General features: G+C 35.8%; 2 protein-coding genes across 6 annotated transcripts; one reads left to right on the top strand and one right to left on the bottom strand.

Annotated features, from left to right (window-relative positions):
• Positions 1–186: 186 nt before the first annotated feature.
• dclre1c (DNA cross-link repair 1C, PSO2 homolog) lies at positions 187–9,366 on the bottom strand (the record flags this gene model as incomplete). The annotated part of the gene is made up of 14 exons (XM_083528735.1): positions 187–1,825; positions 2,114–2,208; positions 2,304–2,392; positions 2,477–2,531; positions 3,304–3,440; positions 3,520–3,621; positions 3,725–3,865; positions 4,911–4,983; positions 5,565–5,666; positions 6,990–7,041; positions 7,482–7,545; positions 7,645–7,729; positions 9,026–9,077; positions 9,207–9,366. The coding sequence occupies 14 exons, from the start codon at positions 9,364–9,366 to the stop codon at positions 1,041–1,043; spliced, it is 1,992 nt and encodes a 663-aa protein (XP_083384861.1). The 3' UTR covers positions 187–1,040.
• A 12-nt stretch (positions 9,367–9,378) lies between these two features.
• meig1 (meiosis/spermiogenesis associated 1) lies at positions 9,379–12,800 on the top strand. Of its 5 annotated transcripts, none has more exons than XM_083528742.1 (3): positions 9,379–9,511; positions 11,613–11,767; positions 12,574–12,800. In XM_083528742.1, exons 1-3 carry the CDS (start codon positions 9,463–9,465, stop codon positions 12,700–12,702), a joined length of 333 nt encoding a protein of 110 aa, XP_083384868.1. In that variant the 5' UTR covers positions 9,379–9,462; the 3' UTR covers positions 12,703–12,800. The 5 variants fall into 5 exon arrangements, with proteins under 5 accessions (XP_083384868.1, XP_083384872.1, XP_083384870.1 ...); XM_083528746.1 differs by lacking the exon at positions 9,379–9,511 and adding an exon at positions 11,275–11,357; XM_083528744.1 differs by lacking the exon at positions 9,379–9,511 and adding an exon at positions 11,294–11,432.
• The last annotated feature ends 327 nt before the right edge of the window (positions 12,801–13,127 follow it).

The raw sequence follows: 13,127 nt of genomic DNA on the forward strand, positions 1-13,127 counted from the left end.
AGGAACACTAGGGAAACCCCTTTACCACCTTGCATCCGTCTTCTGGTTGCACCTGCAGTTAAATATATTGTCAGTGCTCTGTTTTAAAGGTGGAGTAACGTATGCGTGTGGTTCATTGATATCATCCTGCAGCTTATATTATATTATATTATAAGGATATTCATGCAGGCTTCATATAACAGCTGATGCAGAGAAATGATAATGTTAATTGTTTTTGTTTTAAATAAAGACACAAGGTTTTTAAATGGATGATAAATTAAATCAATAAACATGGTTATTAAATTAATGAACTAACAAATGACACCTAATATTCAACAGGAAATGTTGGTTAATATGTGAGGTGAGGCAGTTGTAGAATGAATACGAACAGGCAAAAACAGCATAATTATTATTGTGAGAAATACTTTAAAAATTATTTTAGTCCACAAAGTAATAACTTTGTGACGCGGCATAAACCGGTATGACTGTAAGCACCTGCACTTATTTTCCAGTAACTTTTATTAGGTAATAAAATAACACATTATCCACCCTTTTCTTCCCTCTTGAAGTTAATATACCTAAATTGCTCCCAAAGGATTTTCTCAATGCAAAGACTGTTACAAAGTGCTGACACTGGAGACTCCTTCCAGGATTGTTATATGAATAAACGTTTCCCTTCTCATACCAAATACTTCGTCATATTCCGTAGATCGCTGTACAACACCTTTTACTAAGTGTTAATCTAGAAATTACAATATTGGAATTTATGGATGAATATAAAACTGCTGTCAAATTACTGTTACAAAAAAATTCATCTTTCGACCAATCAGAATCGAGAATTCAACAGCTCTGCGCTATAAAAAAAAGTCACCACTGACATTTAATTAATTACATTTTTCCTGAGCAACTTTTTACTCCCTACTTGTGGAGATCTTTCTCTTCATTAATTATAAAATATGGCATTTCGGTAGAACCACACTTCCTTTGGAATGGTCAGTTCATATACTCTTCTTTTTATCAAAACATTTGAAAAGTGAAATTGTTGATTAGGCTGAACCCCGCTATTGATTTTTGGTGGTCATGTCCTCTCCAGCAGCCAACATCTTGTACAGCTCGCTCAGCTCCTCAGGCTGTGGAATCTTGGAACCTGGAGTCATTGGCAGATCAAAATCAGACGACACCTGTGAATCTGAAACTGGTTCTTTCTGCTCTCTGGCATTGCATTGGTTCTGGCCAGTTAAAGCTGGTTGCGTTTTAACCGGCGAGTGAAAACAGTTTCCTGTATACGTCGTGGAATGTTGTACAGGTTCTGTGTCGGGTTGGCTGAGGCTCTCTAAAGCAGCCTCTGATACATATGTCGACTGAGAGGATGTCACATGGCCTGACTCTGATTCGTTGTCATCACTGAAAAGCTCGGGGGACTGCGATGTCTGAACAGTAGACATAGTCTGGCTGTTCTGACTGTTCTCCAGCTCACAGCTGTCATCAGTCACGACCGGCTCTGCTGTGAAGAATGTACTCCAGCTGGGCGGAGTCGGCTTTAAAGGGGGCGGGGACATACCTAAGCAGGATAGAGTGTGCGTGGCATCCCCAGATGCCTTACATGCAGGAAGTTCCTCCTCCTCCTCCACTTCATCATCATCATCATCATCATCATTGGACTCTGTGCAGTCCATGTAGTTAGATGTCTGTACTAGAGCCTGCTGCTGTGGTACACTTTCTGTCTCTATGACTTCAAGATCTGATTTTTCCAGGCTGTGATGCTCTTTTTCCTCATGGACAGCAAGCTTCTTTCTCATTGGTGCAACAGCGAGTTCCTCAAACAGCTCGTCATCGCTGTCGGCGCCTGGGAAACAGTAGAACTTTTATCCACTGGCTATGTAGTAAGAGTGTAAAGACATGATTTAAAGTGATCCACAATATTGACTTCCTGACTTCGATTCGATTCTCAGAATATTCTGTAACAATTTGACAATTTAGTCATAATGTTATGCCTGATCAGTATATAATGCCTGTTGGGTTTTGCCATTTGGATCTCAAAGGCCATCCATAAAAGTACATAGTATTTGAATTCCAACAAAATATGGGGAAGAACATATAAAAACGACTGATTGTGTATGATACACTGTTATACCCTGTGATGTGGACTTTGTTCTGGCTCGTTTTAGCTTCCCAAGAGGCTTATAGATGACAGCCATTCCTAAATGTTTTCTACGCATAATATTCAGTCTGGAGAAGAAAAAAAAAAGAAACAGCATGTAGATCAGCTGGATCAGGCAAGCAATCTCAATTTAGTCATACATGACATGCGTATGAGGACTTACAGCTCCATCACTTCCTCTACGGTTCGGCCCATCGGAACCACGTTAGGGTAAATATGGACAGGATTGATGTATGACAGGAAATCCTTGATCTGATTATAGAAGGATGGATGTACATACACTGATGTGGTGTAATTATTGCAAATATAATGCCTAATAATTTTGGTCTTTCTTACCTCGGAGTATGAAGAATGAAAGGAGAAACAAGCCCTGTAGGAGCTTCCACCCATCCTACAAGAAAACGCAGGAAGGCGTTTATGCATCTTTAACCATCGGTGATGATCGATTTAAAGCCTAGCTTCAGCATGAGAGTCAAACAGACTCCCCCCGGTTCCATTTAAACATTAAATTAATGTTTGTTAGTAATTTAATGGTTGGACTTCCTGTAAAATCAACCAATGTACCCTTTCCCTTCATGCTGTACTTTGATGTATTCCGAATGTTGTTCCTCCTTCAGCTTTTGAACTGAAACAGTCTTGTAAAGTATTTAGATCTTAACCACACCATAGTGCACAAGTTTACACTCCATGTTTTCTAGTTAAAATACAAAATCTGCATGAATCATGATGCACATAAGGCAAAAAAAGAAAAACAACCGAATAACCTTCTGAACAGATGTTTTGTGATTAATGTCCAGACATAATATGAAGAAAGCAGTGCATGATGTTTCATTAAGACCTTAATGAATAATAATACACACATGGTATGGCATCTTATTAAGCAGATCTGAGAGGGGTTTTATATATATAATGTATACAGTATGTACTATACAGTATACACTATATGGACAAAAGTATTGGGACACCAAGTTACTAACACTCTTGTGGCTAATTGTGCAAAATCTCCACAAGCACACTCCAAAATCTAGTGAAACATCTTCCCAGAAGAATATAGAACTGCAAATAGGGACTGAATATGGAATAGGAGGTGCAAGCACATAGGAATGCTCTGGTGACCACAAACATTTAGTCTATTTAGTTTATATAGATGAGGTGTGTTGTACTTGACAATGACGTTGGTCTTCCTGGTCCTTTCTCCAAACCACATAGTGGAAGGTTTGATGCTGATAATGCGCAGTGGTGTACCATCCATAGCTAAAGACCCACACGGCAATCTGTTTGCCCTGAACAACTCATCGTCCTGTCACAAACAGAAAATAAGTCTATTGAAAGATCAGCTGCACATGATTGGTGCACATTAGCAGTACAGGAAGTGTTACCTTGGGGTGCCTGCAGGCATGAATTTGTGTTGCTCTGTTACTGGTCACATGATCCAGAATTTCTGGCATTTGTCTGTACATGTTTAAGCTGTTCACGTGGACCTACATCGAAACCCGAGATCCAAATAACAATAATATAGAAATTACTAAAAATGTTTTGTCACATACCTAATTTGTTTATTTTTTTTCTCTTCATTCTTAGTACCTGCAAATTAAATTCTTGTCCCAGGTTGGTGAAGAGGTATTCATACCCATATGCTGCTTTGCAGTTTAACCAAACCACATGGTATGGACTCAGACAAATCCAGTCTTGTACCAGCTTCCTAATACCATTTAGGCAAGCCTCCTAAAGTCACAACAACAGTTACATTACATTCAGTACATATATTAAACCAGTATTTATTAATAATGCAATAATTAATTAATAATGTAAAAGTCTGTACACAGGAAGTGTTATAGCAGCAAAACGTTTAGTCTGGTGTTAGGAATTTACAGACGCTCTCTTAATTACATTATACAACAGCATTTTTAAATATCAGATTATTCAGTTGTTGACTATCATCATTTAACTAAAATTATTTCAGAAAAAAAGGTGCTTATAGCTATTATAATGTTAATGATTGCCGGAAATAACACGATTCATGGACATTTAGTCTCACTGTGAACGGATAACGAATATGACGATGCTAAAAAAATAAAATAAATTGCTCTCGTATTATATAGCGCAACCTGGAAAAACTATCGGTATGTATTTTTGCCAATAGCCGATGGTTTCAGCAATCAACTATTGTTGTCGATTAATCGGTTGACATCTAATATTCATGTATCCTATTTTTCCAGGTTTTTATGGGTGGACACTATGCTGGTGTACATATGTAATTATTTTTGTTTGTTTGATTTCATTTAATTTTTAAAATTAATTGGATTATATTAAAGGTTTTAAACCGGCATTTTATTTTTATTCTATCACACCCTCATCACTTTGGTACCACTGAATGCAGTTGGTATTTAAAAACATTTAACCTTCTGCTATAGTATCTCATAGGGATGATTGTCTTTCCTTTGGTTGTAGCTTCTTATTTCTTTTTTATATTCTTTTTTTTTTATTTAGTTACACATACTTTATCTCCAGAACAGTCGAATTTTCAAAGAACCATCATTTATTAGATTTTGAAACAAAGAGCATAATTATTGGTTCATATTTCAGTTCATTTTCATCTTATTAAAAAAAAAAAAAAAAAAAAAAACTGCTCCGAACATTTCCTTCTTTCTAGAAATGCTTTTGTAGATAAATTGTAATTTATATGTTTTAGATGTTGTATTGTTCAGAAAACCAAACTTTTGCTTTCAACAACATAACTGAAATATATGGCCAGTTCAGAAATACTCACCCTACTTGGGATCTGATAAAACCTGGGGTCATAGAATGTGCTGTCCAAATACACACTTTGAATGTCTTTTACTCTAAAACAAAAAGTTTGGAGCAAACAAATACTGTAATAAAAAATCTTTATAGCTAAGATTCAGCATCAAAAAGAACCAAGCTGCAATACACAAACTGTGTTGTACAACATATCACACTGAAAACAAAAACCTTTAAATTTAACCCTCCCTATATTTACAAAAGTTTGTGGACACCTGACCATTAAAATCTATTTGCAAATTCAGGGACGTGAAATCTCAACCTTCTGCTCAGTACCCTAAAACATTAACCACTGAAACACTACATCTTTTTAACCCTGTGGTTCTTCTTTGCATCAGAAGTGAATGTTATTCTACATTTCACTGCATTTTTTCCTCTTCACTTCCATCAGTGTGGTGCAATCAAGTCACCCTGAAATGCCGTCACCGTCCTAATCACTAATACACTTTTACAGGGAGATAAAAGAGGGGCCTGAAAGCCCATGCATTGCAATTATTTCCAGAATCTTCTCCTGGAGCTATCTGGCTCAGAAATCATATATAGTTATGCTATAAACCTGCTGAGCAGCATAGCATTAGGAGGTGAAAATGAGTCACGCCAAACTATACCCAATGCTACACACCTGTTTCCAGAGTGCAAGTGCTCCATCCTCGCTGCATCTCCAGCAGCCAGTCGGAAATCCCCCGTGTACAGCACGGTGCCCTGAGCCCCCTCAAAGAGAAACCTGCAGGAAGACACCGGAAAAATACTCGTTAGTCTATGATAAGATGCACCAGGAGAAGTGAAAGGAGTGATACAGTACAATTAATCAGATCACAAGGTTCTTAGCAATGAAAGGGAGAATATGCAAATGAGCATCAATTAAGATGTTGAGGTTTTCGTTGGGAGTGATGATGATGGACAGGATTACAAACGCGTTTATTAAGAGGGACGGCGCATGTAGGACGTTTCGGAGACGAGGTGAGGGAGGCGAGATTAAAATGGTTTGGACATGTTCAGAGGAGGAACATGGGGTATATCGGTAGGAGAATGCTAAGGATGGAGACACCAGGAAGGAGGAAAAGAGGAAGGCCAAAGAGGAGGTTTATGGATTTAGTGAGGGAAGACATGCAGGTAGTTGGTTTGAAAGAGGCAGATGTAGAGGACAGAGGGGTATGGAGACGGATTTCTTTTTTTAAAAAATGTTAAATCACTGTTATCACAAATACATTGCATTTAGAAAGTATTCAGACCCCTGTCCCTTTTTTTTTTTTTTTTTTTAATGTGTTACATTATGGCCTCTGATACTACAATTGTTTACATTCTTTTTTTCCCCCCCATAATCTACATTTAGTACCCCATAATGACAAAGTAACATTATTATAGAAATGTCTGTAAAAAAAATTTTTTTATTAAAAAAAAAAAAAAAGAAAAAAGGGAAATATCACGTGTAAAAGTATTTAAGCCCTTTACTCAGTACTTAGTTAAAACACCTTTGGCAGCATTTACAACATCGAGTCTTTCTGGGTATGACACACGGGCTTTGCACACCTGGATCTGCTATTCTTCTATGCAAATCCTCTCAAGCCGGGTCAGGTTAGATGAGGACTTTCAGGTCTCTCCAGAAATGTTTAACACGGACACGTTTTTATTTTATATAATAATAAACTTTTTATTATTTTATTTTATTACTTAAAAAAACAAAAAAAAAAACCCAAACAAAACACAATTACGGATGTGGAATGACTGCAAAAGTCATTATTCCTGGTTATCACTTACAGCAGATATAGCAGCTATGAACAGTCATAACCCTCACCAGCCTCTTTTTCCCCCTTTCTCTTGAATTTAATAGCTAGTCTGCCATTACATCTTCTTGTCTGTAGTGTTACTATAGAAACTATAACTATTCGAACAAGCACATAATTATAAACCTGTGATTAGCCTTGCAGTCATTAGGATTTGATGTCGGAGATCAAAAGGTTTCGACACCTTCAAATATCTCAGAATTGTAACAGCGCCGTTATATAAACATATTTACGGGTAATAAAAAAAAAATAAAAACGCTTACATGACCGATCCAGGGCAATGTCCAGCCGGCAACAACGTCACAACTATATCTTCTACCTGGGAATAAAGACAATTTTACAGTTAACAAACCAGCAACATATTGTCATCATAAGCAGTGTGACTGATATAAATTACGCAAAGAAACGTCCACAGAAATCCATAGAGAATGCAGTACAAAGTGGACTACATCCACAGGGCTTGGGATTTAACATACTATATTACATTTTTAACTGGATATTGTTCATCTTTGCATGCAGATATTAGGATACTAAGGCAAAATTGTACAATATGCATGATAAAGCTCAATAGTGAACGAGCTGTATAATCCAACTACTTCTTTATTTTTTAAATGAAAATATAATCTTGAGTCTCATATTAAAATTAGTTGTTTAGAGTTTTTTTCCTCCATCAAAAGTCTTTGTTGTCCAAATGTTATTTGGGATGGTTAATTATCCATAATTATGTCAGTTGATTAGACAATAATTGTCAGTACTCGCCTCTCCTGTAACCTCATCAGTCAGGGAGATATGTGTTGGACTGTCCAATTCAAGAGCAACCTGGGGTAAGATATTTTCAGAGAGTAATCATATGTATGAGATGAGCACATGAAGATGAGCATATGTATACTTATCCCTAGAAAAACCCATAGGACTTACAATGCGGCCTTCCCAGAAGTCATATTTTGGATTGTTGAGTAGGAGCTCCTTTGTGACAAACGAGCAGTACAACTTTACAGTTAGGCTAAAACAACAACATCAAGTTTGGTCATTGATTAAATAAAGAATAAAAGACAGAAGGGGGTTATGTTACAGAAAAACAATCAGCAACTACTCTAGGTGGTGTACATTTAACAGTTAAGTGTTACTATCTGAATGCACATCAGACAGTTGCGATGTTCGTGGGCTTTTTTAAAATCCGTGTATAGGTATATTTAATGCTGGGGAACCTCCATGGGACAAGATACTTCCTGTTATCACTTATGTTATTGTAGCTACAGTTATTTCCTCATCAAGAGAGGCGTCTCTCAAAGTGGCGTCAAATTTAACATAGGGTAAGATCTAAAATCAATCCTCCATCCATCCATCCATCAATTAGTTCATCTCTCTCTCTCTCTCTCTCTCTCTCTCTCTCTCTCTCTCTCTCTATCTATCTATATATATAGTTAAATAGATAGATAAATTAATAAATATATATATATATATATGAATGAGAGAGAGAAAGAGAGAGATAGATAGATAGATAGATAGATAGATAGATAGATAGATAGATAGATAGATAGATAGATAGATAGATAGATAGATAGATTAACTAATTGATGGATGGAGGATTGATTTTAGATCTATTAGATTTTTGATCTTTATATATATATATATATATATATATATATATATATATATATATATATATATATATATGAACAAAGGTTTGTGGACACCTGACCATAATATTTGTATCTGCTTTTTGAACATCCTGTTCCACATTTAGTCCCCATTTGCTGGTAGAATAACCTCTACTCTTCTGAGATGTTCCACTAGATTTTGGAGAGTTCTTGTGGAGGCCTGGGGTGCAGTCAGTGTTCTAATTCATCTCAAAGGGGTTCAGTAAAGTGATTTGAGTTCAGAGATTTATTGCAGGCCATTCAAGATCTTCCAGTCCAACCCAAGTAAACATGTCTTAATTTGTGCACATGCTGAAGCAGGTTTGGGTCTTCTATTTCAGGTGAGGGGAAAAATGTAATGCTACTGCATCCAGAGACGTCCTATACAAACGTGTGACTCTGAATTCGTGGGAAAAAGTCAGGGTAAGAATAGTAGCCTATGGCTGGAAAAGTCAGGTGTCCCATTACTTTTATTAATAGTAGAAAAACCCTAGTGAGTGATACAAAACACTGACACTGGAGACTCCTTCGTTAAAGTTCAATAAACAGCTGTATAGAAAGCGTATGGATACAGATGATTAAATACTCCTCTGTGTTGGATGATAATTCAAACTAGTGTCAGTACTGCTGTTAGATTTGTGCAGTCCGGTGTTTCTTACCTAAACTTTAATTTTCTTTTCAGCAAAGGTCCTTTCAATCCTTTCATATGATCTGCAAACACAATAACAGGTAAAGGCTCTGATTAAACATACAGATATCTCAGACCCCAAGCCCAAACAAAACATAAGCCTTCAATACAAGGCTTTTAATAAGATATTAATGATATACATTAAAAATCACCTTTATGGCAGTGAGACAGAAAATAGGCTCTGGCATGTAAATTGTCTTTGTCGAATCTGTCGATGGAGATGGTTGGATATTCCTTCATTCTTCCAGGGAAGGAACTCATCCTGGCTTCTTTACACCAATGCGAGCTTAGATATACTTCAAACCTACACATTCATATACACGTTTCATCTGAGTAATATTGAAAATGAGACTCTGGCTTTCCTAAAACATCTCCATCATACATTCACACTAATCTGAGTTCAAACTCATGAAACACCAACACACGCTATACCAGGAAGCCATTAACGGGTTGCCAGGTCTGTATAAATCACCCAAACTCCACCTCTCTCTCTCTCCTCCCCATACACTAATTTTAAACTTAAACTCTATGCCTATAAGGGCAATATGATTATGAAAGATGTATATAATTAAAAATATACAAGTTATTTAATTACTCTTTCTATTGTTTGTATATATATATATATATATATATATATATATATATATATATATATATATATATATATATATTTATATATTTATATATATGTATAGGTGGTAGCTCAGTGGCATTGGACTTTGGATCAGAAGGTCACAAGTTCAAATCCCACCTCCCACGTGCTGCCACTGCTGGGCCCTTGAGCAAGGCCCTTAACCCTCAACTGCTCAGTTAAAAATCACTCTGGATACTGGTGTATCCCAAAAAATATATGATTTATATATATATCTTTTTTACATGTTACAGCAGCTCTAAAAAGTTTGTTCAGGCTCTATTCTAACACGTTTTTATTTTTTTATTTTTTTATTTTTTATAAGTACCTAATAATACACACATTTTTTTTTTAATCATCTGTTTTAACACAGAAACAATGTAAGGCAGATGTGTCTATTCTTTTCCACAAAGCAAGTTTATACCAGTGTCTGGGGAATCTGCTTAGACTGCTGCCCCCGCGACCCGAATTACGGATAAGCGGGAGAAGATGATGAAAAAATGAAATGAAGTTTATACCAAATTCTACCTGTTTAACTAACAATTTTATTACTCTTGATAGGTTGGAACAAAAAACCTGCACCCACACCCACAAGTGCTTTGGATTAAGGATTTTACAGTTTCCCAGTAACAAAATAGAAGTGAATTTTATTAATTTACCTGCAAGGAAAAAATAAAAGAGAGGCTGGTGAGGTGAGAAAATGACTGTTTATAGTGGTAGTAATGTAAATAACAGGACCTAATTTTATATTAAATAAAAATTGTTGTTGATTTACTTGTTTAAAATTATAATCACTGGCAAATCACTGGGGTATAAGAGAAATAAAGCACCTGATATGGATAGTTCTTTAATAGAAGTCACATGATGTTGATTTAATTATTTAGCCCTTTTTTCCAGTGCAGTTTATTGTGTAATATTAAAAATAAAGAATATTATTATAAGTAAATAAAATAAAAATAAATAAATAAGGACTAAGATAGATAGATAGATAGATAGATAGATAGATAGATAGATAGATAGATAGATTATATATACATATATATATATATATATATATATATATATATATATATATATATATATATATATATATATATATATATATATATATATACACAGTATATGATTTATAGGAGAAATTAGAAATACTGATCAATACTGATACTGTGTATAATATGAAGGATGAAAATATATCGACGGTGGCAGACATGAGAGGAGGCCACTTTTTATGGCAGACAAAAATATTTTAATTATTTAATTCTAATTTGATCAAACAGCACCATGATTTCACAGCAGATGGCCAAACGCATATGAAAGAAATGCTTAGTCTTACAGACTTGGCAACCTTATAGTACAGGAAGATACAGCGACATCGCGTGGTTAATAGGAAATATGACCCGGATAATTTTCTGAACCCAACATGAAAAAAAATTAGTTTAATTTTTCATGTTGGGTTCATAAAATTATCCATTGTCTAAAAATAGACAATGAACGCGAAGAACAAATGCTGCATTAGTTTATTTTATTAAACAATATGTTAAAAAAAAACGTTCAATGAACGTTCTTCGCGTTCATTGTCTTTTTATAAGAACAGTAAACCCCGGGTTTAGTTGCGGTCGGCCATCTAAATAAAAATTCCTGAGCAACTTCCGGTTTCATCACTGTTGTTAAGGTAACCGTAAACAACAAGAGGTTCGGTTGAAAGTCAGAGATTTTATTGGAATATTGAAATCATCTATTTTACTGGGTAATTATAAAGTGTTTTTAACTAAAAAATATATTATAAATACTTCCTGCAATGCAAAGTAAGGAGTTAGATAACTAGATTTGTAATTTATCAGTTATAAAACAAAGAAAGAACCTGAGTGATACTATGATGCTCTTCTTCTCTTCCTTTTTCTTCTTTATTTACTAATGAAATAAGTAGGAGAGATGGCCTGTGCAACCTTGATGAATGGCAATTCTCAACCCAAGTCTATAAGCCGAGCTCGGATGTGGACTGATGAAGTGGAGAATCTCTACAGGTTCCAGCAGGCAGGATACAGGGATGAGCTGGAGTACAGGCAAATTAAACAAGTGGAGGTAATAAAACTGTCACCTGAACTGCACCTCATCTTCCAGTTCTTCGTTCAGTAAACACTTTATCAGGGTCTGGGTCATGGTGGATCTCAAGTCTGTCCTGAGACCTTGGGAATCAATTAATCAAGACATCCGTCCATTCATCCATTATTCAGTCAATCAATCAGTTAATCAACCATTCTATCTATCTATCTATCTATCTATCTATCTATCTATCTATCTATCTATCTATCTATCTATCTATCTATCTATCTATCTATCTATCTATCTATCTATCTATCATGTCCAGATGTTTGACATGTAGTCCCCATTTGCTGTTAGAATTATCTCGACTCTTCTGAGAAGATGTTTCACTAGATTCCTAGAGTTCTTGTGGACATTTGTGCTCATTCAGGTACTGACTCAGGTCGGGTGAGGAGGCCTCGGGTGCAGTCAGGGTTCCAAATCTAGTGATTGAAATGTGTTCAGTGGGGTTGAGTTCAGAGATTTATAGATTTATAGATCTCAAATCTGTCCTGAGAACACTGGGTGTGGGTCTGAATGAAATGAGACAACAGTTTGAAGCAAGGCGTGCACGCATACACACACACACACACACACACACACACACACACACACACACACACACACACACACACACACACACACATACACTTATACACTTTTCCCCCCAGAGGGACTTGTGTGTAATTTTCACCAGAGAGGAAACCAGAGAACACAAAGGAAAACTCACAAAAGATCTCTAATTTCTCAAGTATTAATTCAATCCTGTCATTACTTGCACTTACATTGTGCTCTGTACTTTTCAGATTGAACGCTGGCCAATGTCAGGATACGTGAAGAAGCTTCAGCGACGAGACAACACCTTTTATTACTACAGCAAAAGGCGGGAGTGTGACGACAAAGAAGTGAACAAAGTCAAGATGTATGTGTACTGACATCATCAACCTTCTCTGGCACTTCTGTAGCTTAGTGATTTTTGATGATGTCAGCATTTAATTGTCAAATCAAATAAACTGACTTATAATCTATTAAATTGTATCAGTGTGTGTAAAAACCGCGATTTCTTTTATAATTTATCAGGACAAATGTTATTGTTATTATTGTTATTGTTGATGCATCTCATCCTTTTAGAGTTACTGCTGTGAAAAAAAATAATTAAATATATGTGTGATTTTGATATCGAAACCAACAAACAGAGAATAAAGTTAAGATCCTCTACTGTAGTCAGTGCAGCTTTAATAACAGGTCGAGATAAAGCTGTGTTTTTGCTTTTTGTTTTTTTGGCTCTTTTTCACACTCGTGACTCTCATACAAAAGATACATTTGAAAGATACAGATTAATTTATGATGAAGTAAAACA

This window comes from Silurus aristotelis (assembly GCF_946808225.1).
Source record: "Silurus aristotelis genome assembly, chromosome: 24".
In the NCBI taxonomy this organism is placed as follows: Eukaryota; Metazoa; Chordata; class Actinopteri; order Siluriformes; family Siluridae; genus Silurus; species Silurus aristotelis.